We start from the raw sequence: 27,091 nt of genomic DNA, 5'->3' as shown, positions 1-27,091 counted from the left end.
TTCAACAGAAAGTGGGATTTTTGATTCTGAACCACATGTACGCGTTTTTATTTATTTATTATTAATTTTATATATCGCCCTTCCCCTGAAGGGGTCTGGGCGGTGTACAACATAACATACGATAATAAAACCCAATGGAGCAAATAAACCAAATAAAATGATGAATAAATAATATAGGCTCCAGTAACTAGAAATGCTAAAAACTCTTTAAAATACAGCAATTAGTGCGAAATTAGCAGCGTCCTGCAATTAAAACCCACATAAAAACCCTCCCCACAAAAAAGGGGGGCGGAATGGTGGGTCCCATTCATATTAAGGGACCCCAGATGTAAAGGAGGACAGAAGTTTTGATAAAGTTTTGATGAAGTTCAAATTTAGTCCCCCCCCCCCCGAATTTGTTTATATCATCTAATCAAATATTCGACTAGAGATCCACAGATATGGTGCAGTTGTAAATTTTCTAAATGAACGAGATCTTTGTTCACAGCTTAGATTTTCCTGTCTGGACAGAAATATGCAGGAGGCAAACTTACCGCAATAGTACAACTTTGAACGACGTTTAGATTCTACAAACAGTAATTTAAATTTTGCAACTGACATTGTAGTAACTGGACTTTGCGGATGCTTTCTCTCCCTCTCGTATTCTATCATAAAAGCCCTATCAGAAACATGAAATGCCTTTAGACCAGGACTATAAACGTGTGTATTTATCCTTACAGGAGAATCATAGACAATTAGGGCTCTCTCACAGATGTTCAATGTGAAATACGCTACTTAGTCCCCGAGGGCCAAGCAAACTACTACAGCTAGGTCTTCTTTCCAACAAAGATGAATTCTGTGTTAAGTGACGTGTGAAAATCCTGCTCTTTTCTGTTTGACCTTTCCGCAACCATTTATTCTTTACCCAGATCCAACTCTCTTAGGAACACGTAGGTTAAAAAGCTAATGGGTCTAAAAGGCAGCGCGCCGCCGCTCCGCAAATTCTCCCGTACAAATTGGAACGCGACCGTTAGAAACACTTTGGCGGGTAGAACTCTGCCATGGGGGGGGGGGGGACTCCAGATGGTACCCTTCCATTTATTCGACAAATTCAGCTCCGTGTAAAGCGGCGAACTGTTTCAAACAAGTGGGAACGAAACTTCGGCAACAGGCGAATTTGAAAGGTATGATACCCCGTGGGATGCTTCGAATACTTGGGTTTACGGGAGGCTATTTATAACCACACAAAAGAACCCGGTCCTTTGGTAGATAAGAGCACTGGACGCCCGTCCCTCTTTCGCGATCCGTCCAGCCAGATCTGCATTATTTCTTTGTTACTCTATAAACAAATCCCAGACTGTAAGCGTTTAATCAGAAGGGGATGTCATCACTCTGGCAAAACCGGCTTTCGTTTTTCTTTCTCTGCCATTAGTAAGGGATCTTCCAGGCAAAAGAGAAAAAAAGTACTTTTCTTCTATTATTTATAACTGATAGCAGCCTTCCCGTAGGAAAAAAAAAAGGTTATTTTCAAGTTTTAAAAGGATCATCTGGTCTCTTTTAAAACTCCGGGTGAGCACTGTCCCCCTCCAAGCGGATGTAAGCGTAATTTCAAGTTTGGCTGTGATAACATTTCACTACAGTCTTCTCTTAAAGGTCCGGAATGAACATTTAAAGGTTGTTGCCACAGCATGTGACTGAAAGTCAAGTTTGTACCTGATCTTCATTCCACTGGGCTGCTCACAACAAATCTCTTCTTTAGCGCTGTCCTCTGTGACAAATTTCAGACAGAAGGGCAGGGGGCTAATTGTCTTGACTTTATTCACACGGATGGTGGTTACAAATGAAACGGAATACCTGTATGTTAAAATGTACATTTCCTAGTGCTCCTGCTCATATACACGCTGACCAAACCCTTAAATGCCACGTGCTGCTTCGTCGAGACTGCTATCCGAAGAACAATTACTACTGAGTAAGTAGAAGAAGAAGAAGAAGAAGAGGAAAAGGAGTAGTAGTAGTTTTAATTTATATCCCCCCTTTCTCTCCTGCAGGAGACTCAAAGGGGCTTACAATCTCCTTGCCCTTCCCACCTCACAACAAACACCCTGTGAGGTGGGTGGGGCTGAGAGAGCTCCGAAGAACTGTGACTAGCCCAAGGTCACCTAGCTGGCGTGTGTCGGAGTGCACAGGCTAATCTGAATTCTCCAGATAAGCCTCCACAGCTCAAGTGGCAGAGCAGGGTATCAAACCCGGTTCTCCAGATTAGAGTGCACTTGCTCTTCACCACTACGCCACTGCTGCTCCTGCAGAACTAATTTGGGTGGCGGTGGTGTTAGCAGGTTCTCTGCATTTTTAACAATCCTATAGAAGCAGTGTTTGAGCTCTATGAAGAAAATTCAGTTTACACGAAACCTCCTTCCAAGTACACAAAGGAGAAGAGTTTGGATTTATATCCCCCCTTTCTCTCCTGTAAGGAGACTCAACAGGGTTTAAAAACATTTCCCCGTCCTCTCCCCACAACAGACACCTGGTGAGGTAAGTCGGAATGAGAGAGTTCTGAGAGAACGGTGACTGGGCCAAGCTGTCACCCGGCAGGCTTCATGTGGAGGAGCGGGGAAACAAATCCAGTTCTCCAGACTGGAATCCACTGCTCTTAACGTCTACGCCAGGCGTCTTCAAACTATGGCCCTCCAGATGTTCATGGACTACAATTCCCATCAGCCCTTGCCAGCATGGCTAAGTGGCAGGGCTGATGGGAATTGTAGTTCATGAACATCTGGGGGGCCATGGTTTGAAGACCCCTGGTCTACGCCATGCTGGCTCTCAAGGATGAGATTAGTCTCGATTAGTCAGACATGAGTCAGAATGAAGTGAGGCCTTAGATCTCAGTCAGAAGGCGGGAGGGAATAAAGATGAAGGTGGGTGGGAGTGTTGACTCTCATAAACTTATACTCCAAAATCTAAGGTGCTGGTGGACTCGGTTCTGGCTGTCCTCTTGCAGACCAACCCACGGACTCCCTAAAACATGCGACCTTGCCCAAACAGTGCTCAGTTTGGGTGCTGTGTGGTTTCCGGGCTGTATGGCCGTGTTCTAGCAGCATTCTCTCCTGACGTTTCGCCTGCATCTGTGGCTGGCATCTTCAGAGGAACTGAAGTGCTCAGTTTGACCTCAAACAGCTGCATTTCCTGCAGGACCGGAGCCCTCGAAACGGGATGACGAAAGAAAACGGCGACACCTTTCAAATGTCCTTTAGATAGCCATCTTAATAGAATTTTTAGGAAGGATAAACAAACGCCGCATTCCAAACAGATACACCGGTTTGAGAAAAAGGGATATATAAGTAACAGATGTAAGAAAGTATGCAGCAAACAAAAAGAGGGAGGGAGAGAGAGCGCGCGCTTGGAAACGGAAAAGAAAGAACGAGGCCCTCCGGCTGGCCAGTTTTAATGCACCCAGGAAGCCTGCTTAAAGATGTCCTGCTTTCTAAATTCTTGCGCAAATGCCACCAGAAAAGCAGCAGGGCTGCAGAGACGATTAGGGTGAATTCGCGTCCGGCACGGCCATATCTGTTATCAAACAGTGTGGTTGCGTTCCATGTTTTTCCAATGAGGTCCATGAGCTGCATAAATACGTCCAGGATTTTGAGAGCGTGTGAAATGTGCTCGGTTGCACAGCTTTCTCAAGCGAAATAGATTTCACGTGGGCCTCGTTTGCATTTTTCCCCCATCTAAGGCGATCTTGTCCTCCCCTCGGTTCTGGACTGGACGAGCGAATAGTTGTCCGGACGCTCCCCGTGACCAGATTTAAGGAGGCGTCACAAAAAAAGATTTAAAAATACCAGCTGTTTGTGCTTTATTTGAAACGGGAGCGTTCAGACGACCCCAGCGTGGTACAGGGGTTAACAGCAGGGGCACTCTAATCTGGAGAACCGGGTTTGATTTCTCCGCTCTGCCACTTGAGCTGTGGAGCCTTATCTGGTGAACTAGATTAGTTTGTGCACTCCAACACATGCCAGCTGGGTGATCTTGGGCTAGTCACAGTTCTTCGGAGCTCTCTCAGCCCCACCCACCTCACAGGGTGTTTGTTGTGGGGGAGGAGGGAAAGGAGATTGTAAGCCCCTTTGAGTCTCCTTACAGGAGAGAAGGGGGATATAAATCCAAACTCCTTCTCTCTCTCTGTGGCAAACATCTTGCTGTGACATGCTCTTGAAGATGCCAGCCATAGATGGGGCAAAACGTTAGAAGCAACTAGACCACTGCCACACAGCCCGGAAAATCCACAACAACCCTCCACATCCTTTGGCTTCGTAGAAATTGGCCAAAACTAGACAGGCGCCCAAAATTCAACCTGGAAGGACTCCGTGTACAGAATAGAAGGGCTCTCCTTGAAGCTGTCGGTCTATCAATCAACACTCGGAGACTCTAGACAGCGAGGCCACAAACTGACCGTAGGATCAGAACGTTCCGAGCTATGGAGGAAGCCGCTGCCTTCCTATTCATGCTGAAGGGGCTGTCATCGGAGAGCATGATTTACAGGTTACGAAGCTGCAGAAAGGGGGGGGGCAGATGGTGGTTCTCTGCGTGAGTGTCAGCAGTTTGAAGACTCCTGGTTTTGTTTTAAATTACCGGGTGGCATCCGAGCGCTTTTGAGAATAAAAAAAGGTGGAACCGAAGCAGAGGCGGGGCCCCGAAGATTTATTTCATGGCAGAAACTCTAACGCTCTGGGCCCAAGAAGTTAGCTAACGCTGACCTATTAAACAGACGTGTACAGAAACACAATTGGTGATTCAAATATGGATGCCTTTCTGGGAAGGACTAATTAGGGGCCACCTAACGGATCCATTTTTAACAGGACCCATCAGCTACTCCTCAGGGCTCTGTGCCTTCCCAGCTCTCTGCCCATCGCTGGGATTCAGTTTTCAGATTTTTTTCTAGGGTTGAAAATAATGATCTCTTTGCGACCCATGTGATTATTTTAAGAAGCTGATATGCCGGCAACAATCCAGAGTTACACGTTAAACCACAGCAGTGGCGTAGGAGGTTAAGAGCTCGTGTATCTAATCTGGAGGAACCAGGTTTGATTCTCCGCTCTGCCGCCTGAGCTGTGGAGGCTTATCTGGGGAATTTGGATTAGCCTGTGCACTCCCACACACGCCAGCTGGGTGACCTTGGGCTAGTCACAGCTTCTCGGAGCTCTCTCGGCCCCACCTACCTCACAGGGTGTTTGTTGTGAGGGGGGAAGGGCAAGAAGATTGTAAGCCCCTTTGAATCTCCTACAAGGAGAGAAAGGGGGGATATAAATCCAAACTCTTCTTCTTCTTCTACACCTTTTCTTTCCTGAAAACCACAGTGGATTAAGAAGTATTGTAAATCTTAATGAGTGTACGGCCCCGCATAGCTCTAAGTATTTTGTGAGAACACCGTTTCTTTTCTTTCTCTAATTTCCTGCCTTATCTTTCCAGGGTCTTTTGAGCGTCATTATTCTTTGTGTTCATTTACATGGTTGGAATGCAATTATTATTTTAAAAAATTGCATAACTTTAGGCTTGATGCATTCCTGACTTTTCCCACAAGTGGATTCCGGCTGTCAAAAGCCACATTCAATTCTTCTGGGGTATTTCAGGCAAAGGATATACTAAAGTTACACTTAGGCCATTTCTGCACGGTCAAAATTTTCTGGATCGAGCAAGAAAAATATCCCTGTGAGGTCCAGAATTTTGCACGATTCCCAGTCCTAAAGCTGGTTTGCCCCGCGATATTTCCCTCATCCCTGGGTATTCAAAAATCACCAGCTTGGTGATGTTTTTCAAAAATCCCGGGCTGAGCCTGCTAGAGCCTGCTACTGTGCAAAACCCAATCGGGAGCAGAACCAGTTTATTTTTCCCGCCCAGCTGCCTGATCTCCCTGTCTAACGTTCATTCAAGCTGCCACTCAAAAACAACAGTCAATCAGAATGCGGGACACTGGGCATGCTCAGATGTGCTTGCAGCTGCCCCTCAAAAACAACAGCTAATCAGAACGCGAGACACCGGGCATGCTCAGATATGCTTGCAATGTAAATACAGGAGTCCTGCCGGAGAATTTCCACCGGGTCTTCACTGGATTCCTTCAAAAAACGGGCAGCCATGCGAACGGACAAGCCAGGATAAAACAGACCTGGATTTTAAGAAACCGGTGGTACACAGGCATAATTCTGCCGTGCGGAAACAACCTTAACTAACTCTGGTTTAAATCAGCAGCAGAATTTATGGCTTAGGTTAGTACCAGCGGGCATCAAGGTAGAGTCTGCCAAACCACGGTTTATTGTTGAGACCAGACCATCAAACCACGGGTTGAGATGTCGCTGTTCCCTTGGAGGCTGGACTACAGAGAAGGGACTCTCAGGTTTCCCACTCACCCACTACACAATGCTGGCTCTTTGCGTTCAAAATGACCGCAGATGGAAACTGAGAAGCCGAACAGGATTAAGTGGCAAAGTAACCAGTAAATCCAGAGATTGCAAGATAAAAGAAGGCTAATCCGGTCTTGGGTTTTACCCTTTTGTTTGCATGCAGGAAGAGAATATGAGTTATAATCGTGGACATTCCTTGACTTTGTAAACCATGTTCCCAGTCGACGAACTAAATCGTTCCATCGGCGATTCTGAAGGAGATCACAGTTGGGATATTTCTGTCCCTGTCCTGAGATATTCCAAAGGATGATTTTCAAAATGGCTGCGGATCGAAGTTCATCGTCCTCAACACGAAGATAGGGTTAAATGACAAAGTTGACTTGGCTGGGTTTTGACATGAAGGTAACTGGATGGATATTAAGATGGACTGATAGTTAAAACCATCAATATTTTAAAAGCAGCGGAATTTAAGAGTAATGGAATCATCGAATCAGAGTTGGAAGAGACCCCCAAGGGCCATCAAGTCCAACCCCCTGCAATGCAGGAACACGCAATCAAAGCACTCCTGACAGATGGCCACACAGCCTCTATTTAAAAACCTCACAAAAAGGAGACTCCACCACACTCCGAGGTAGTGCATTCCACTGGCAAACAGCCCTTAATGTCAGGTGGTTTTTCCTGATGTTTAGGTGGAATCTCTTTTCCTTCCCCTTGAACCCATGACTCCTGGTCCTAGTCACTGGAGCAGCAGAAATCAAGCTTGCTCCCTCACCAACATGATGACATCCCTTCCAATATCTAAACACGGCTATCCTGTCACCTCTTCACCTTCTCTTCACCAAACTAAACATCCCCAGCTCCCCAAGTCTCTCCTCGTGGATTTCAGACCGTTGACCAGTTTGGTTGCCCTCCTCTGGACCCGTTCCAGCTTGTCAGTAGCCTTCTTGAATTGCGTAAAAGAATAGATTAAAAAATTAGGCAAAAAAAACAACTGATGTTATTAGGGGGAAGTAACAGAATCACAGTTACGATTCGAGACACATGGAATGATCGAAAAATGCCAAATAACTCTGCATCCAGCCACACGTGGCCGTGGATTGAAACACTTCCCTTTGCAAAGATCTGCCAAATTAAAAATATCCACACGCAACAATGAATATGCAAAGATTTGGGTGTGTGTGTGGGTTTTAAAAATTTAAATTCTCAGCCTGGCAGCTTGGAGGACGCCAACTCATCCGTCATTCATGTTAATTTAATTAATCGGGCCGCACTCAATTATCCAATATAAAATGCAAATGAGCCCAGCAGTCCGCAACGCATGCTAATTGGGTTCACGATAATTAATTAGATCGGGCAGAGAGAAGGAAACGGAAAGAGACCCAGACGATTGAAAGGGGAAGGCTCATTAACAAAAAAACATTTTAATTAGGGAAGTATAATCCTAAAGTAGACCCCCCCCTGCCCACCCCCCCCCCCCGACTGGCTTAATCAGGGCATTATTCTGATTGCAACGCTCTCCTTTTATGTGCCCCTCTGTGGTACCATGGGGTCTGTTTTCTTCAGAGACCCCACTTTATTCAGATGAGTGGCTGGTTTTATATCTTTCATCTGAGTGGCACCCTCACACTGCTTATCAAGGTATTAGGTATTTCCTAGCCACTGCGTGGATCCCAGTGTTGGTCGCGCCTTTGATTTGGATCCTTTTTGGGGGAGGATTAATAAGAGAGCTATGTCAGCTTCTTACGATAAGCCTAGACCAGGGGTCTGCAACCTGCGGCTCTCCAGATGTTCATGGACTACAATTCCCATCAGCCCCTGCCAGCATGGCCAATTGACCATGCTGGCAGGGGCTGATGGGATTTGTAGTCCATGAACATCTGGAGAGCCGCAGGTTGCAGACCCCTGGCCTAGACCTTCGCTGACGCACCCACAGGCTAGGCAGGTGACTTGCCACGCGCCGTTGCTGGCACACAAACGCTGCCCGGACCGTTCCGAGGAGTTCCCCCATCTGTCTCGAAACCTGTGCCAAGCGCAAAATGGCAAAACTGCAGAGGAAAAGTGCATTTTCTCGGGCGCCTCCACGTGCCAAGAAGGCTGGTCCGATCGCAGTGGGAATCCAAAAAGCTCCAGCCGACCTCTCGGGAGGGGAAAGAAATGCATTACCAAAACTCAGTTGGGGTTCCGGGACCTCGGCTGCAGTGGAGCGAAATCCCGCTAAAGCTTCCAGCAAGCGTTTTAACCTCTGCCCTGTGAAGGCCGCTCTCTCTCTGGACAACGTTCTGAGGGCCTCCGGCCAAAACAAAGGAAGTTTTGAAGTGGTTTTTTAAAAAAAAATCATCATGCAGTATCGAGGAGGAGGAGGAAGAAGAAGAAGAGGAGTTTGGATTTATATCCCCCCTTTCTCTCCTGTAGGAGACTCAAAGGGGCTTACAATCTCCTTGCCCTTTCCCCCCCTCAACAAACACCCTGTGAGGTAGGTGGGGCTGAGAGAGCTCTGAGAAGCTGTGACTAGCCCAAGGTCCCCCAGCTGGCGTGTGTGGGAGTGCACAGGCTAATCTGAATTCCCCAGATAAGCCTCCACAGCTCAGGTGGCAGAGCTGGGAATCAAACCCGGTTCCTCCAGATTAGATACACGAGCTCTTAACCTCCTACGCCACTACGCCAAGGAGGAGGAGGAGGAGGAGGAGGAGGAGGAGGAGGAGGAGGAGGAGGAGGAAGAAGAAGAAGAAGAAGAAGAAGAAGAAGAAGAAGAAGAAGAAGAAGAAGAAGAAGAAGAAGAAGAAGAAGAAGAAGAAGAAGAAGAAGAAGAAGAAGAGGAAAAGGAAAAGGAAGAGGAGGAGTTTGGATTTATATCCCCCCTTTCTCTCCCGTAAGGAGACTCAGAGGGGCTTACAAGTTCCTTTCCCTTCCCCCCTCCCCACAACAAACACCTTGTGAGGTGGGTGGGGCTGAAAGAGCTCCAAAGAACCGTGACTAGCCCAAGGTCACCCAGCTGGCATGTGTGGGAGTGCACAAGCTAATCTGAACTCCCTAGATCAGCCTCCACAGCTCAAGTGGCAGAGCGGGGAATCAAACCCGCTTCTCCGGATTGGAACGCACCTGCTCTTAACCACAACGCCACTGCTGCTGTCCGACCTGACATAATTAAGGAGGAAAGCCGTTCCAAGCGCTGTCCGCTACATGCTCGAAGAAACCACAACAAAAGGAACAACTCTTGAGGAGACAGCAGCTCGGCTCAAGAGGCGCCTTTTGATTGACACTGACGCGGGGGACAGAACACCACCGCCTTCGATGTTCGTAAAGCAAACTCGGCATTAGTAAGAAAAGCATCCTGCGGAAAAGGACCCAGAGACGTATGCGCTGCAAGACACTTCTTCTGCAAAACACTTCTTCACGCAACGTGTGATTGGTGTTTGGAATATGCTGCCACAGGAGGTGGTGATGGCCACTAACCTGGATAGCTTTAAAAGGGCTTGGACAGATTTATGGAGGAGAAGTCGATCTATGGCTACCAATCTTGATCCTCCTTGATCTGAGATTGCAAATGCCTTAACAGACCAGGTGATCGGGAGCAACAGCCGCAGAAGGCCATTGCTTTCACATCCTGCCTGTGAGCTCCCAAAGGCACCTGGTGGGCCACTGCGAGTAGCAGAGAGCTGGACTAGATGGACTCTGGTCTGATCCAGCTGGCTTGTTCTTATGTTCTTCTTAAGAGAAAATAAGCTGCCCCAAATAATAAGCAAATAAGGTAATGCAATGCCAGTTTGCACTGGAACGAGACGTGCCGCTGATCCGTGGTGTCAGAGAACTGAACAGCGCGGTCAGCAATCCCTTACCCCAAAAAAGAGAGAAGAAGTTAATAAATGGGATCAAGTTTTAGCTGAAATTGTCTGCATTAAGTTCCCACAGACTGTATGGCTCTTCTAGCCCTTTGCACTGTTATCGCCAAGTCTTGCGTTACGACCGTGCCTTATATTTTTCTGGCGCGGACTCCCTCCTCTAGATTTTTTCTCGCATTTGTTTGGAACGGGGAGCAGCTGGGTTCAGTGGGGCTTCCGCGCAACCGGCCCTGTCCTTTGTGGATTTAAAAATATCAACGCCGCAGCGGTACAGAAGCCCACAAAAGCCCCCCTGGAAAACGTTACTTGCGAAGGCGTCACGGCCTCGCAGCTCTGAGATGTTATTCAAGCTGCCTCCCGAGTAGAACCCACAGGTCTTTAACAACAAATAACCTTTATTGGCATAAGAAGAAGAAAAAGAAGAAGAAGAAGAAGAAGAGTTTGGATTTATATCCCCCCTTTCTCTCCTGCAGGAGACTCAAAGGGGCTGACAATCTCCTTGCCCTTCCCCCCTCACAACAAACACCCTGTGAGGTAGGTAGGGCTGAGAGAGCTCCGAGAAGCTGTGACTAGCCCAAGGTCACCCAGCTGGCGTGTGTGGGAGTGTACAGGCTAATCTGGTTCCCCAGATAAGCTTCCACAGCTAGAGTGGCCGAGAGGGGAATCCAACCCGGTTCCCCAGATTAGAGTGCACCTGCTCTTAAGACACCACACCATGGCTGGGTGCCCCAGTGCAGCATCTGAGAAAGCACATCTTAGCAGAGCCTTGAGGCAAGCGCCCCTCATCACCCGTTCCCCCCCAGTCTTTTCTCCCCCCCAAGATGATGGCTCAGGGAGGTCAGGGAGGAGCTTCTCGGGGGCGTGCAGAAGGTGCCAGGTTCTGTCCCCAACATCTCCGGTTAAACTCCCGGAGAGCGGCTGAATACCAGCTCCGAGAAGCGGTGACTAGCCCAAGGTCACCCAGCGGGCGTGTGTGGGAGTGCCCAGGCTAATCTGAATTCCCCAGAGAAGCCTCCGCAGCTCAGGCGGCAGAGCGGGGAATCAAACCCGGTTCCTCCAGATTAGATACATGAGCTCTTAACCTCCTACGCCACTGCTGCTCTCTTAACAACATTATATACGCAGATCCGCTTAACCAAGTAGAGGGAAGCTAAAATAAATGTACAGGTAGAGAAGGCTGATGTTGAGGATTTGCTCCTAAAGCGCTGTTTTATATACAAATCCCAAAATTTGGTGACTGCATCGTTTGCATCACTACTGGGGCTGTCCAACAGAAAGGTAATCTTTTGCAAGTCAGATGCATGCTCTTTTTTGAGTAGCAGGGGTGACAAGTATTTGACTCTGGGTACTGTGTAAAGTAGACAATAAAGTGAAATATGGTCTATAGCAGTGATGGCGAACCTATTCGAGAACGAGTGCCCACACTGCAGCCCCAAACCCACTTATTTATCGCAAAGTGCCAGCACGGCAATTTAACCTGAATACTGAGGTTTTCGTTTAGAAAAAAACGGGTGGCTCCGAGGTGCTCCTTACTCTGGAGTAAGCTTGGTGAAGCAACTGTACAACACTTCGAATGGGGGCATCACGACCCTAGGAGGGTTTACTCAAAAGCAAGCCCCATTGCCAGCAACCGAGCTTACTCCCAGGTAAAGGATCGTGCCCAGGACAGCCTAGATGTGTGTGTGGGGTGTGTGTGTGATTTTCCGCCCCCCACTTGATGAGCTCTGGGTGGGTGTGCCCACAGACAGGGCTCTGAGTGCCACCTCTGGCACCCGTGCCATAGGTTCGCCATCACTGGTCTATAGAGTCAACACAATTCCTGTTGCATATGCATAGCCGTTGACGGCAAGGGGTTTTAGTGAATCTCCCTGTTGATACGGCTGATGGAAAGGAATTGCAATGGGCCAACATCATTGCTCTACAGAGCCTGGGCACGGTTATCTGGTGCAGATATTGAGCCCCCTTATTACCAATGTAGGTGATACCTAGAGCTAAAGGAGAACAAGTCAGAAAAATCTGCAAAAATGGATGGTTTCACTGCACCGTCTGCCAACCCAAATGGATCGTCACGGCGCTTGGAGAACCAGACGTGCTCCGCACGGCCAAGAGTCTTAAGAACTCCGAGATCCAGGTGGGAAAGATGAGGCAAGCACTTGCGGGATTCCCTTCCGCGGGATAGCCTTACCTGATTATCCGGGTGGTTTACGGTGAAGTACCCGACGCAAATGATGACTTCGTGGAGCAGGGCTTCGCAGGTGTGCTGGGAACAGTGCCACAGGAGAGAGTTTACGATGTGACGGAACGCCAGCGACAGCCCTTCGGCGCCCACGATTGACTGGGGAGGTGGAAAACACAGGAATGATTACAATTCACAGTAGACAAGGACTTAGATAAGCCACTGGGAGCTGAAGATATGAATCACAGGCTCTGCCATCTGAGAATTGTTGCATCTAGGCCACAGGTGCCAAACTCGCAGCCCTCCAGATGTTATAGACTACAGTTCCCATGATGATGGGAACTGTAGTCCACAACATCTGGAGGGCCACAAATTTGACACCTATGGTCTAGGCCAGTGATAGCGAACCTTTTCGAGACCGAGTGCCCAAATTGCAACCCAAAACCCACTTAGTTATCGCAAAGTGCCAACACGGCAATTTAACCTGAATACTGAGGTTTTAGTTTAGTAAAAAACGGTTGGCTCCGAGGCGTGCGTTACTCGGGAGTAAGCTTGGTGGTAGTCGGTGGCTTTGCTTTGAAGCAACTGTGCAACTCTTCCAACAGGTGAATCACGACCCTAGGAGGGTTTACTCAGAAGCAAGCCCCATTGCCAGCAACCGAGCTTACTCCCAGGTAAAGGATTGTGTTTTAGTTCTTCGCATGAAAATCAGTGAGGTTTACCAGCGCTTAACAGGGTTACCAACACCGCTTCCCCAAAACTAGGTCTTAGGTTTAATGCTAATAATCGAGCCCAGTGGCCCAGGCCAGCCTAGATGTGCATGGGGGGGGGGGGGGGGGAACTCTGTTTGCGAGTGCCCACAGAGAGGGCTCTGAGTGCCACCTCTGCCACCTGTGCCATAGGTTCGCCATCACTGGTCTAGGCTGACTTTAAATACTTTATGCCACTATTGGCTGCCAGTTTATGAGATTTTTCTTGCATGTCCCTCTTAAGTAAAAAATTAGAACATTAAAACTGTACCAAACTAGGCAAACTTCCCGAATCTTTTTAGGGTGGGGTAAGCAACATCCAACAACTGCCCTCTGCTGGCTGCCGGGGCCACTGCAAGGATGTACTCTGTCCCACAGAAAGATCTAAGTGCGGTCAGTAGTGCTTCAGCAGAAGAGAGAGAGAGCCGTGTGCTTCCACAGTTAAAAATAGTCCCTTGGTGTTTGGGGAGGGGGGAGGACTGGAGGGAGCTTGGGTATCAGCAGGGTGACACGCTGAAGTTTCTATGTAGACACGTGCCTAGAGTTTCTCATGCAATCTAGGCTTGTGGCTTGGTGTTTTGGGTGGGGGGAGGGTTGGAGGAGGAACTAGCGGTGGATGGATTCACAATTCCACTTAGATCTTTCTGTGGGAAACAGCATAGCTCCTAGTTCTGCCTTCCTTAACCCTTCCAGACCTCGGGCTCACCTTGTCGACTGAAATGCAAACTAAGTGAACGGAATTAATATGACACCACGGTCATGTGACAGGAAAACAGGCTGGTAACCAAGGGGATCTCCTTGCCCGATGTCCCCTGGCACTGCAATATCACTTTCTGGCATGAACAGGAAGTGACGTCGAAGCATCAGGGCAGTGCTGTCACACGCACCTGAAATTCTAAGGTTTTACCATAGAGTTTTGGGTGAATGCTAGAGCGTCGCCTCAATGCATTGATATTCCTGTGGTTTTGCAGTGGGAGTGACATCCCAATTCTGGAGGATTTTATAGCTCAACCCCCACCCACCCCCCCGGGCTTTTCCCGGCTCCTCATCACAAATCCCTGCTCTCCAAAACCTCAGACTTGGATTTCTGCATAGACATCTCCCTGCAACAAGTAATCCTTTAAAAATAATTGCTTGGTAAGATATATTGCAAAAGGGGGGGGGAATCCTCATTGGCCACCGGGCTGTAATATTTTTTTGGCAGCGGGAGGACTGCCTTGTTGAAAACAGACCAACCGATTCTCGTGGGGAGATGCCAGAGAAGTCCATTTTATCTATGCGGCCGGCAGCCTCTATTTAATAAACATGTCAGCCAGAAAAAGCGGCCCGGGGTCAGAGGGGAAAAGTGATGCATGAGGAACGAACATCAAAGTCGACTCCGTTGGACGAAACGACTCTACAGGACTGTGGGAAAAAATATCTGTCATTTGCGTACGTCTCCTCGGCTCCCTGCCTTGGGGCTGGCGTACGAGAGATGCTCTTAAAATTACGGGGAAGGGCAGAAATGTAGCTGTCCCGAATGCATCCCAATAATAATTTTCAGTCTTTGCTGCGTAATGCCATAGGCGACACCTCTCAGAAACACCTACACAACTGCTGTTGGAATACATGGGCAGGTGAGTACAGACTGCCCATTCGCTTTGTTGGGATCTGACTGTCGTGGAAGGCTGCGTCCCGCCATCGTTTATTACTTGATACCGTGTTTCCCTGAATATAAGACAGTGTCTTATATTAATTTTTGCTCCCAAAGATGCGCTATGTCTTATTTTCAGGGGACGTCTTATTTTTCTGTGTTCTGTTCGTCGGGCATGCTTCCAAACAAAAACTTTGCTACGTCTTACTTTCGGGGGATGCCTTATATTTCGCACTTCAGCAAAACCTCTACTATGTCTTATTTTTCGGGGATGTCTTATATTAGGGAAAACAGGGTATTATATTATGTGGGAACACCCTCTTGAGTTCAACGCCCCCCCCCCCCCCCCCATGCTCATGCATGCTCCTGGCCTACGCTTCCTGCATTTAACCTTCTCCGATAACAACACGGGCCAAACGAAGTTTATACATAAAACCTAAAAACCATTTTTCAAGGCCGAACAGCATTTCCTCCGCTAACAAACGGCTCTGGCGGTTTGGGATCCTGCACTGTTTCTCTCTGACACCTTCCAATGTGTTTAGACTGTCGAGATAAATGGAATACGGACCCTCCGGACCATGGGACTATTTGAGCGCATGTTAATTCTCACGCCGGCTGTCCGGCGTAAGACTGCGATGCTCGAGCTCCCAAACCTCCTGTGAACGAATTAATTTGTCTCCACTATTCAACCGAGTCTCCCCCACCCCGACCCTCCCAAAAAGAGGAAAACTAGCAGCTGTGCAATTTTTTAAAAAAATGCTGCATCGGCAGCAGCTGCCGCCACAGCGCCAGACTCTTCGCCGTGTGACCGAAGATTTTATTTTATTGTATTTATACCCTGCCCGTTCCTGGCAGAAGCCGGGCTCAGGGGTTAACGGTGAGGTTAAAACACAGGATCAAAATATAATGGGGATCTGATGCTAAAATCAGACGTTTCTCTGGTGCGCTATTTCTGGGGCGCTATTTAATAAAGAATCCAAGCCTGAAAATTATTTCGGGGGCCCCCCTCTTGATATAAATAATGTCCTAGCAATTGGGGGGGGGGGGAAGAGGGGTACTTTACTTCTGTTACTACAAGGGGAAATTCGCAAGGTAGAGGGGATGACTCATCAGATTAATGAGTTAACTGGACTCATCAACCGAAAGCCCGGTGGAACATCTTGGTCTTACAGGCCCTACAGCAGCGATGGCGAACCTATGGCACGGGTGCCAGAGGTGGCACTCAGAGCCCTTTCTGTGGGCACCCGTTCACAGAGTTCATTGTGGGGGGGGGGGCAGAAAATCACCCTCACACACACACCTAGGCTGGCCTGAGCATGATCCTTTACCTGGGAGTAAGCTTGGTTGCTGGAAATGGGGCTTGCTTCTGAGTAAACCCTCCTAGGGTCATGATTCACCCATTCAAAGCGTTGCACGGTTGCTTCACCAAGCTTACTCCCGAGTAACGTGTGCCACGGAGCCAACTGTTTTTTCTAAACTAAAACCTCAGTATTCAGGTTAAATTGCCGTGTTGGCACTTTGCGATAAATAAGTGGGTTTTGGGTTGCAATTTGGGCACTCAGTCTCGAAAAGGTTCGCCATCACTGCCCTACAGAATCAACTAAGATGCCGCAGGGCCCTGGTGTCAAGTGACAGAGAGTTCCATGAGCCAAAAAAGCCCTGGTTCTGGTCGAGGCCAACCAAATGTCTTTGGGGCCAGGGACCACCAGTAAAGTACTGTTGGAGGACTGGAGTGTCCTCCGTGGACAATATGGGGAGACGTGGCTTCGAAGGTACAAGGGTTCCAGACCACTCAAGGCCTTAAGTCAAAACCAGAACCTTGAACGTGATCCGGAGTGGCAACCACCTTCTAACGTGCAGTTGTTTGACGGCAGCCATTTTGTGGCCGCCCCTGCCGCAGCGTGTCAGAATTCCAGAGGGGTTCAGAAGGCCAGCGATGTTGGGAAACGCTGTCCTAGAGCCGTGATGGCAAACCTTTGGCACTCCAGATGTTATGGACTACAATTCCCATCAGCCCCTGACACCGTGGCCAATTGGCTATGCTGGCAGGGGCTGATGGGAATTGTCGTCCATAACCTCTGGAGTGCCAAAGGTTCGCCACCACTGTCCTAGAGGGGCCCCTGACTCTTGGGAACTTGGAGAGGGTGCTTGTGTCGGGAGAGCCGTTGGCGAAGTGGAATTCTATTGGATTTGAGCCCATGTTCACAGAAGCATAACAACCTACACTGTGATTCTCAACAGGGGTGCAGGCGCATTACCTGGAAAGCTGGCAGGTCGAGGACGGCGAAACTATTAAAGAGGCGTAAACTATGAAGGGCCACTTGGATGGTATTCTCCACGTAACTCTCTTTTGGGCTCGCTGCGCTTGCGTCCGCGATGGTGCCGTGGAAGAGGATGCAGTAGAGCATGTGCAGAACCCCAACCAGGTCCGTGGCCGCGAGAGCCACTGTGAATCCTGTAGGATCCTGGTGGGAGTTATCAAATATACTCCAAGATCTGCCAAAGAAGCCAATGAAGGATCATCATCATCATCATCATCATCATCATCATCATCATCATCATCATCATCATTAATTACATTTAATAGACCGCCCTACCCCCGAAGGGCTCAGGGCGGTTTACAAACCAATCAACATTTGAAGACAGCAAATAGTTTCAATTAAAACAATAAATAAATTAAACATTAAAACACTAGCAGCAGTGATCTTCCACAATTAAAATAAATAGATGTTGTCCGGCATTAACCTCCTGGCATGTAAACCAGTTGACTGGAATACAAGCAGATAAACAGGCAAGTGGGGGAAAGGGAGAGAGCCAGCATGGCGTAGCGGTTAAGAGCAGGTGCACTCTAATCTGGAGAACCGGGTTCGATTCCCCACTCTGCAGCCTGAGCTGTGGAGGCTTATCTGGTGAATCAGATTATCTTGTGCACTCCAACACATTCCTGCTGGGTGGCTTTGAGCTAGTCACAGTTCTTGGGAACTCTCTCAGCCCCACCTGCCTCACAAGGTGTCTGTTGTGGGGAGAGGAAGGGAAAGGAGCTTGTCAGCCCCTTTGAGTCTCCACACTCTTCTTCTTCTGCAGTTCTCTGAGACAGAGACGGATTGAACGTATATGATGAGGACTGAGGATGCTGCCTGTTTTTGGACTGTTGAGAGCAGCTGGGAAACGGAGAAAGGGGAAATTGGTCTGCCCCAGATCTAGAGTCCTGGGGGGTCATAAGTAGGGCAGAAAATTCTATCCCACTCTTCCATCCCTGTTGAAGAAGAATAAGAGTTTGGATCTATATCCCCCCCCCCTTTCTCTCCTGTAAGGAGACTCAAAGGGGCTTACAATCTCCTTGCCCTTCCCCCCTTCACAACAAACACCCTGTGAGGTAGGTGGGGCTGACAGAGCTCCGAAGAACTGTGACTCGCCCAAGGTCACCCAGCTGGCATGTGTTGGAGTGCACAAGCCAATCTGGTTCCCCAGATAAGCCTCTGCAGCTCAAGCGGCAGAGCGGGGACTCAAACCTGGTTCTCCAGATTAGAGTGCACCTGCTCTTAACCACAACACCACACCGGCTTTCAAAACAACATTCTCAAAAGAAACCCAGTGAAGTAGGTTAAGTGAAGCGAAGGTGACTGGCTCAACGTCATCCAGCAATCTTCCATGGCAGAGTGGGGACTCAAACCTAGACCCTAGTCCAGTGGTGGCAAACCAATGGCCAATTGGCCATGCTGGCAGGGGCTGATGGGAATTGTAGTCCAATTGGCCAATTGTAGTCCAACTGTAGTCCAATTGGCCATGCTGGCAGGGGCTGATGGGAATTGTAGTCCAATTGGCCCATTGTAGTCCAACTGTAGTCCAATTGGCCTTGCTGGCAGGGGCTGATGGGAATTGTTGTCCAATTGGCCCATTGTAGTCCAATTGTAGTCCAATTAGCCATGCTGGCAGGGGCTGATGGGAATTGTAGTCCAATTAGCCAATTGTACTCCAATTGTAGTCCAATTGGCCATGCTGGCAGGGGCTGATGGGAATTGTAGTCCAATTGGCCAACTGTAGTCCAATTGTAGTCCAATTGGCCATTCTGGCAGGGGCTGATGGGAATTGTAGTCCAATTGGCCAATTGTAGTCCAATTGGCCATTCTGGCAGGGGCTGATGGGAATTGTAGTCCAATTGGCCAATTGTAGTCCAATTGGCCATGCTGGCACGGGCTGATGGGAATTGTAGTCCATGAACATCTGGAGTGCCATAGGTACGCCACCACGGCCCTAGTCAGAGCCTTCATACCAAATATGCTCCGATAACAGACTTGCAGACATGTCGTATTGTGGCCGACCCAAGGTACGTAAACACGACATGTGTTATTTCCCTGGAGGGGGGCGACGGACCGTGCGGGCCAAGTACAGATGGGAACAGAGAGGTCTTATTCCAATTGCCGAATTCCCCTTTCGCTTGCAGTCTTCATCGTGCACTGATTATACCGTCCACTGGCAGAAGGGACTAGAACAGCCTGTCCCCGGAGCATACACTGCTTATGTTTTATTTGCTGGGTTAGCGGCCAAAACGGGCATTATCTTAATTGCGGCAATAAAATACAACACAAAGACGCCCGCGTCCATAGCATCTTTCTGACCTGACCTCTTTTTTCCCCTTATTCTTGTGCACAAAACTCTCAGCGTATTCCAAGGATACTCGAGCCAACAATTCAACCCTGAGATTAATTGGCCGGTGACGAAGATTCCAGCGCTGTCCTCCCCCCCCCCCCTTTCCGAAGAAGAGGCAGCGGCCGAGTCGCGTTTTTGCTCTCAAAAGCAGGGGTGGACTTGCAGATATACTGTTTGGGGGATGTTTTGTGTGTGTGCGGCTAGCTGGGGAGATTTTGTCCGGCGCTGCCAAGGCCTGTTCCCGTTAGGCCTCTTTTATAGCCACCGGTGCGACGTTCGTAGAAGACTGGACGTGAAAGCCGCTGACGCCTTTGGAACAGTTCCCGGTCACTTCAATGATTTTGGGACCGAGCCCAAGAAGTTGTCAAGCCCGTAACACTTTTGGTCTGCTGTATAATCCCACCTCTTCATCCGAGGCTCTTGAGAAACCGCCAGCCTTTTTGACTTATTGGGTGAAAAACAGGCTGCAGTTCTCCGGTGAGGTTGGCCCAGCAGCCCTTGTTTCTTGGGGGTTTTCAAGGCAAGAGACTCCTCAGGGGGTTGCCAAGGCAAGAGACATTTAGGGGTGGTCTGCCTCTGCATAGCAATGCTGGGCGGTAGTCCCCCATCCAAATACGAAACAGGGCCGACCCAAACTAGTTTCCAAGATTTGATGAGCCCCGCTTGGCCTGTAGTGGTTAAGAGCAGAGGACTCTAATCTGAAGGACCAAGTTTGATTCCCCACCTGAGTGGCAGAGGCTTATCTGGTGAGCCAGGTGTGTTTCCACACTCCTACATTCCTGCTGGGTGACCTTGGGTTAGTCACAGTTCTTCGGAGCTCTCTCAGCCCTACCTGCCTCACAAGGTATCTGTTGTGGGGAGAGGAAGGGAAAGCCACCTTGAGTCTCCTTGCAGGAGAAAAAGGTGGGATATAAATCCAAACTCTTCTCCTACATTCCTGCTGGGGGATCTTGGGCTAGTCCAGGGGTAGGGAACCTGCGGCTCGAGAGCCGCATGCGGCTCTTCTGCCCTTGCACTGTGGCTCCACAAGCCGAGCCGCCGGCCCCATCCTTGCCCACCCTGCAGGCAGCAGGGCGGGCGCACCAACTGCCCACGGTCGGCTGGGCCACGCTGCGGGCTTTCCCTCTCGCCCGCCCCGTTGGAGCGGGGCGGGCGCTTTCCCGGCGGTCGGCGAGGCTGAGCCACCGGCTTCATCCTTGCCGGGCACATCCATGCGCTTCTCAGAATGAGTGGAGTAAAAGGTAAAAAAACCCCTATATATATAGTGTTATCTTTATTTTAAATGTCAAAAATTATTTGCAGCTCCAAGTGTTTTCTTTTCCCGTGGAAAACGGGTCCAAATGGCTCTTTGAGTGTTAAAGGTTCCCTACCCCTGGGCTAGTCACAGTTCTTTCAAGAACTCTCTCAGCCCCACCTGCCTCACAAGGTGTCTGTTGTGGGGAGAGGAAGGGAAAGCCACCTTGCGTCTCCTTGCAGGAGAAAAAGGTGGGATATAAATCCAAACTCTTCTCCTGCATTCCTGCTGGGGGATCTTGGGCTAGTCACAGTTCTTTCAAGAACTCTCTCAGCCCCACCTGCCTCACAAGGTGTCTGTTGTGGGGAAAGGAAGGGAAAGGAGCTTGTAAATCACCTTGAGTCTCCTTACAGGAGAGAAAGGAGGGGGTATGAATTAAATGTCTTCTTCTTCTTTCTCTTCTTCTCTCTTTTCTAAATTCTAATTCCTAAATTCTAATTCCTAAATTACTAAATTCTAATTCTGATTACTAAACATTTTAATTACTAAATTCCAATTACTAAAACTGTTAGAAAAGGGCAGCTCTCCCTCTTTGGGGACGAGAAAGAGAAATCGAACCGTTATCGTTGGTAATATCTCTCTTTAAAAAACTGAAAGGCAAGATACCGTTAAATCTAATTTAAGACCACGCCAATAAAAGGAAAAAAAAAAAGAAGCTTGTATTTCATGATGAACACGCCGATCTTCACAGTTATGGGTTCCTTCAGTTCAATAGCCAAATATTAACAGTTCTATAACACTATTGGAATTTATGCTGTCAGATTAGTGCAAAGGTCCTTTAGCTACATCTGACGGCACCATCGTCGTTTTTGAGGGTTGCCATGGGAATCAAAATCCTAACTTGACTGTAAATGTCTTAATTAGGGCTTCACTGTACCCTAGTTGGGGCCTCCTCTTCGTTCTTATTACATGATTGTTATACAGGGTCCCCCGGGCTCTTTCGTTTCAACTTCTTTGCGAAGCAATTTCTAAAATTCATAAAAACCTGGGTGACAAAAAGGGACGGCGGCCCCACTTTGTTTCCACATTGTCTTTTATAGTTCTAATTCAACTACAGTCTCAATAAAAAAGGCCAATGAGAAACGAAGAAGAAGAGTTTGGATTTATATTTATTTATTTATTTATTGTTTACATTTTTATACCGCCCCATCCCCTAGGGGCTCTGGGCGGTGTACAACAACTTAAAATACAATAAATAAGTTATTAAAATCTTTAAAACAGCGGTAACACTATACTAATAATATAATAATAGGAAGGCGTCCGACCAACCCCATTTTTCATTAAAATTCTCCCAGGGGAAATTGGGGGAGAGGGAGGGAGGCGAGCCACAGTAAATGGTAGCCTAGATGGTAAACTACCCTCCTTTCTCTCCTGTAAGGAGACTCAAAAGGGCTTACGATCTCCCTTCTCCCCACCACAACAAACACCCTGTGAGGTGGGTGGGGCTGAGAGAACCCCAAAGAACGGTGACTAACCCAAGGTCACCCGGCTGGCATGTGTTGGAGTGCACAAGCTAATCTGGTTCACCGGATAAGCCTCCGCAGCTCAAGCGGCAGAGCAGGGAATCAAACCCGGTTCTCCAGATTAGAGTGCACTTGCTCTTAACCACTACACCACGCGGGCAAATAAAAGATAAAACCGTTGGGATCAATTGACGTACAAGCACTGGGTCATTACTGACTCATGGGAATGACGTCACATCACATTTACTAGGGCAGACTATATTTACGGGGTGGTTTGCCAATGCCTTCCCCAGTCATGTACATTTTATCCCCGGCAAACTGGGTAGTCATTTTACCAACCCCGGAAGGATGGAGGGCTGAATCGACCTTGAGATGACCCACCAGAAACCGACTTCTTTCGGGATTGAACTCGGGCCATGAGCAGCGCTTGGACTGCAGTACTGCAGCTTACCACTCTGCGCCACGGGGCTCATAATTAATTATGAGGCAATTTTTTTTTTTAAGGTGAGGGTTTAACAGGCAATGCTGAGGGGTTTTTTTTTAATCTGCTTCTGATCTAGCTTTGCACAGCGGGCTCTGTGAGGCGGGTGCCCGCTGCTTCTTCTACACGCGCCCGGCATCAATCTGACGTGATCGCGGCAAAAACCACTTACCTTCCGTTGACGGCAAAACACAGCTGGCACAAGCCCTGCAAGGCAGCGGTGGCGTTCTGCAAAAAAGCTGCTATTTTGGGATTTTCGTCAATCGGGCCTTGGACCGACAGGAAGCAGCAGCTCAGCTTTTCAATCAGTCCAATGTTCCCTACGTAGCTAGGCAAAGAGAGAGACGGAGGAAGGGAGACAGACGGAATCAATGCCAGCCACCTTGCCCGCTTCGGCGACCAATTCTGCTATTTGAGCGACAGAATCAACTTCAACGTAAACGTGACCGACTTAAATTGGTTTAAAACCTGGCCGCTCCTTATTTATTATTTGATGAACTCCACCATTCAAAATGGTGCACCATAGTTACAGCAAAGATCGGGGAACTGGGTTATGACAGTGACGCCTTCAATATGCTAACCTTGACTGAAACTTTTGCCCTCATTAAAGAGAGACTGTTAGCAATGGACTATCAACAACTGCAGAGCTTGGCAAATAAATCTTGTTCACCAACAAATATGTCAATTCCTTTCACGCAGGGATACCCAGCCTATTATATTACAGCGTTCACAAATCCCATACACAGGAGAGCCTATATGCCGGCTAGATTTAACATCATGCCATCTCCGCTACATAGAGGAAGACTTAAAGGTCTTCCAAGCGATAATAGGTTCTGTACCTGTAGCATAGGACAGCTGGATTCCATCCCACACATTCTCCTGAACTGCTTATTATACCAAGAACTCCGATCCAACCTGTTATCCCAAGCTATAGACTCTATGATTGATTATACTGAATCAGATAAAGTAGTTACGCTTTTAAATTGTCAGGATTTTCATTGTTGCCTTATAGTGGCAAAGTTTTTGTCAGAAGTTTGTAAACTGAAACGCGAAGTTTTTTACTATTCACTTTTTAACTGGAACTGTATTTTTATACTATCGTGTATACTATTGTGTATATATTTTTATACTATCGTATATGCCAATAAAGGCTTATTGAATTGAATTGAATTATTTGATGGATAGGCCGCCCTTCCCAATGATGGACTCAGGGTGCCTTAAAACAAGTTTTATTTAGGACTACATTTGATTTGAGTGGTCCTAAATGGTATATGTGTATGTGTAGTATTTTATCCACGTTATACGCCACCTCCAGCTCCATAAGGAAGGAAGGTGGCTAATACAGGTTTGGAATAAATAAGTATAAATAAATAAATGCTATTTTAGAAGAAGAAGAAGAAGAAGAAGAAGAAGAAGAAGAAGAAGAAGAAGAAGAAGAAGAAGAAGAAGAAGAAGAAGAAGAAGAAGAAGAAGAAGAAGAAGAAGAAGAAGAAGAAGAAGAAGAAGAAGAAGAAGAAGAAGAAGAAGAAGAAGAAGAAGAAGAAGAAGAAGAAGAAGAAGAAGAAGAAGAAGAAGAAGAAGAAGAAGAAAAGTTTGGATTTATATCCCCCCTTTCTCTCCTGCAGGAGACTCAAAGGGGCTGACCTTGCCTTTCCCCCCTCACAACAAACACCCTGTGAGGTAGGTGGGGCTGAGAGAGCTCTGAAGAACTGTGACTAGCCCAAGGTCACCCAGTTGGCGTGTGTGGGATTGTACAGGCTAATCTGAATCCCCCAGATAAGCCTCCACAGCTCAGGTGGCAGAGCTGGGAATCAAACCCGGTTCCTCCAGATTAGATACACGAGCTCTTAACCTCCCACGCCACTGCTGCTCCATTTTAGGGGAAGATATTGAAAAATCCGGACTACAATGTCTGTAATTATGCATGAGCGTGGCTTTCTAATCTTTCCTTCGATTGGTCGCTTCCCTCCACGGCTGTAAGGTGGTCCAACTCACACGGCATGTGCCGATTTCCGTCAGCCTGGCACCAAAACACGAAACAAACTGGCTACGGAGCAAATGGCTCTTGCTGACAATCCCCGTTTGAAAAGCCACCTAATTGTCCTATTCCCGTGACATCTTGCCTTTCATTCCTCCATTAGAATCAGATCCGTGAAAATGCCTCCGGTGAGAGGCCCGGCCTGATTCTGAGCGCAGAGGGGGACGCCTGCACTTGGTTCGGCCGGTGTCGGGTGTCAGCGGCACAAAAATATCCAGCCGCGGACCTCCCAATTTGAAAACGCAGCAGACTGAAATTCCACACTCTTTGAAAAACCTGTTTGGGTGTGTGGATGTGTGCGGATTTTTAAAAGGTCGCCGGTCTTGATAACCAGGTGTCTGCTTCTGGTTTTTGTCGCCTTCTTAATTTAGCCTGCGACAAGCTGGAACGTGTCCAGAGGAGGGCCACCAAAATGGTCAAAGGTCTGGAATCCAGGCCCTACGAAGAGAGACTGAGGGAGCTGGGGATGTTTAGTCGGGAGAAGCGAAGGTTGAGGAGGGACATGATAGCTGTGTTTAAATATTTGAAGGGATGTCATGTCGAAGAGGGAGCAAGCCTGTTTTCTGCTGCCTCGGAGACTACGACACGGAGTAATGGAGTCAAGGGGCAGGAGAAGAGATTCCACCGAAACATTAGGAAGAACAGTCCTGACAATCAGGGCTGTTCGACAGTGGAATTCACTGCCTTGAAGTCAGAGGTGGGATCCAGCAGGTTCTCACAGGTTCCCAAGAGTAGGTTACTAATTATTTGTGTGTGCCGAGAGGGGGTTACTAATTGGTGATTTTGCCACGTGATTTTTGCCTTAGTTACGCCTCTCCTCTCAGCAGTAGGGCGCAGAACTTGAAGCAGTCTAGCAGGAGGTGCACCGGCGTGCGTGGCAGCCTGCGCCTGCGTACATTCGTTTCCCGCCCAAGGACCGGCGCAGTGGCTGCGTCCTTGCCACAGCCCCGCCCAGGAATGCCCCACCACCAGAATGCCACGCCCCCGTCATGCCCCGCCCAGCCCCATTAGCGGTACGCCTCAGTTTGAATCCCACCACCATGGGAACCTGTTACTAAAATTTTTGGATCCCACCACTGCTCGAAGTGTGGTGGAGTCTCCTTCTTTGGAGGTTTTAAAAGAGAGGCTGGATGGCCATCTGTCAGGAGTGCTTTGATTGTGTGTTCTTGCATGGCAGAGAGTTGGACTTGATGGCCCTTGGGGTCTCTTCCACCTCTAGGATTCATCTTCGTTATACCAGACCTGCCCCCCAATATTGAAACGCGCTCATTTTAAAAGGATCCCCCTTGACGTGTTCAAGAGAGCTTCCTCCCAAACTTCCTGCTTTCTATTTTGTATCCTTGGTGTTTATAGTTATTTATTCAAAATATTGGTCGCTAGTCTATCTACAAAAGGTGACTCACAAGAGGCAATTAAAGCACAATCCCATAACACTAAATTAGAAACAAAAAGACAAGTTATCAGAAGAGTAATATGATAAAATAATGAATACAACAGTAAATGAAAACCAAAACATCGTAATCAAGTGTGAGGGAAGAGCAGAAGTCACCCAGCGGGGGTAACTGGAGGAATCACAAAGTTTTCACTCGGCACTTAAAAGTGAACAGGTTAGGTGCTGCCAACCCGCTGTGGGGAGGACAATTAACCAGTCAGGGAGCCATCACAGAAAAGGCCCTGCGTTTGGTCTCTACTCATGTGGTCCTCAATGGTGGCATTCGGAACAAGGCCACTGATGCTGATTTTGACTAATGGGCACGTTCATAGGATACGGAAATATCGTTGCGTGGGGAATCTCTTCCTATGCAGCAGAAATTTGCTCTGAGAGATTTGAATCTGAGGTAAGGTCAGTGGTGGGATTTTAGTAACAGGTTCCCATGGTAGAGGGATTCAAACAGTGGCGTAGCGCCAATGGGGCGGGGCGGAGCATGACGGGGGCGTGGCCGGGCATTCCGGGGGCGGGGCATTCATAATTTCTCTGTTACTATAAAAAACTCTTACTGTAAAAAAAAAAAGTTCCTAGTTTCCAGCTGGTATCTGTCTGTCCATAATTTAAACTCATTATAGCAAGTCCTATCGTCGTCTACTGCCAACAGAAACAACGACTTCTCCTCTAATTGACTGCCTGTCCAATACTTAATACTTTCAAATACTTAATTTGGTTTCTAGAAATCAAAAGAAGGAGACTTTCCTTAAACAAGGAACTTCACCATATTTCTAAAACATGTTTTTAAAACAGCCCAACAGGGAGAATTATCCCGTTTTCTACCTTTGCTAACCAGCCACATAGGAAACAACAGGACTTTATGATTTTGGGACCTAATGGAATTTCTAACGGAAAAGCAGACCCAATTAGTAACCCCCTCTCGGCACACACAAATAATTAGTAACCCACTCTCGGGA

General features: G+C 48.0%; 1 protein-coding gene across 1 annotated transcript in view; it reads right to left on the bottom strand.

Annotated features, from left to right (window-relative positions):
* Nucleotides 1–27,091, bottom strand: part of LOC125446177 (S phase cyclin A-associated protein in the endoplasmic reticulum-like) — a 54,787-nt gene that overhangs the window by 13,925 nt on the left and 13,771 nt on the right. The window contains exons 5-7 of the mRNA XM_048519730.1: nt 22,826–22,981; nt 17,024–17,261; nt 12,393–12,542 (exon numbers count right to left, since the gene is read on the bottom strand). Of these exons, the coding sequence (XP_048375687.1) occupies nt 12,393–12,542; nt 17,024–17,261; nt 22,826–22,981 (544 nt within the window). The remainder of the gene's footprint in view (nt 1–12,392; nt 12,543–17,023; nt 17,262–22,825; nt 22,982–27,091) is intronic.

The sequence above is a fragment of the Sphaerodactylus townsendi genome, linkage group LG17 (genome assembly GCF_021028975.2).
Source record: "Sphaerodactylus townsendi isolate TG3544 linkage group LG17, MPM_Stown_v2.3, whole genome shotgun sequence".
Lineage (NCBI taxonomy): Eukaryota > Metazoa > Chordata > Lepidosauria > Squamata > Sphaerodactylidae > Sphaerodactylus > Sphaerodactylus townsendi.
This window is presented reverse-complemented; position numbering and strand designations above follow the sequence as displayed.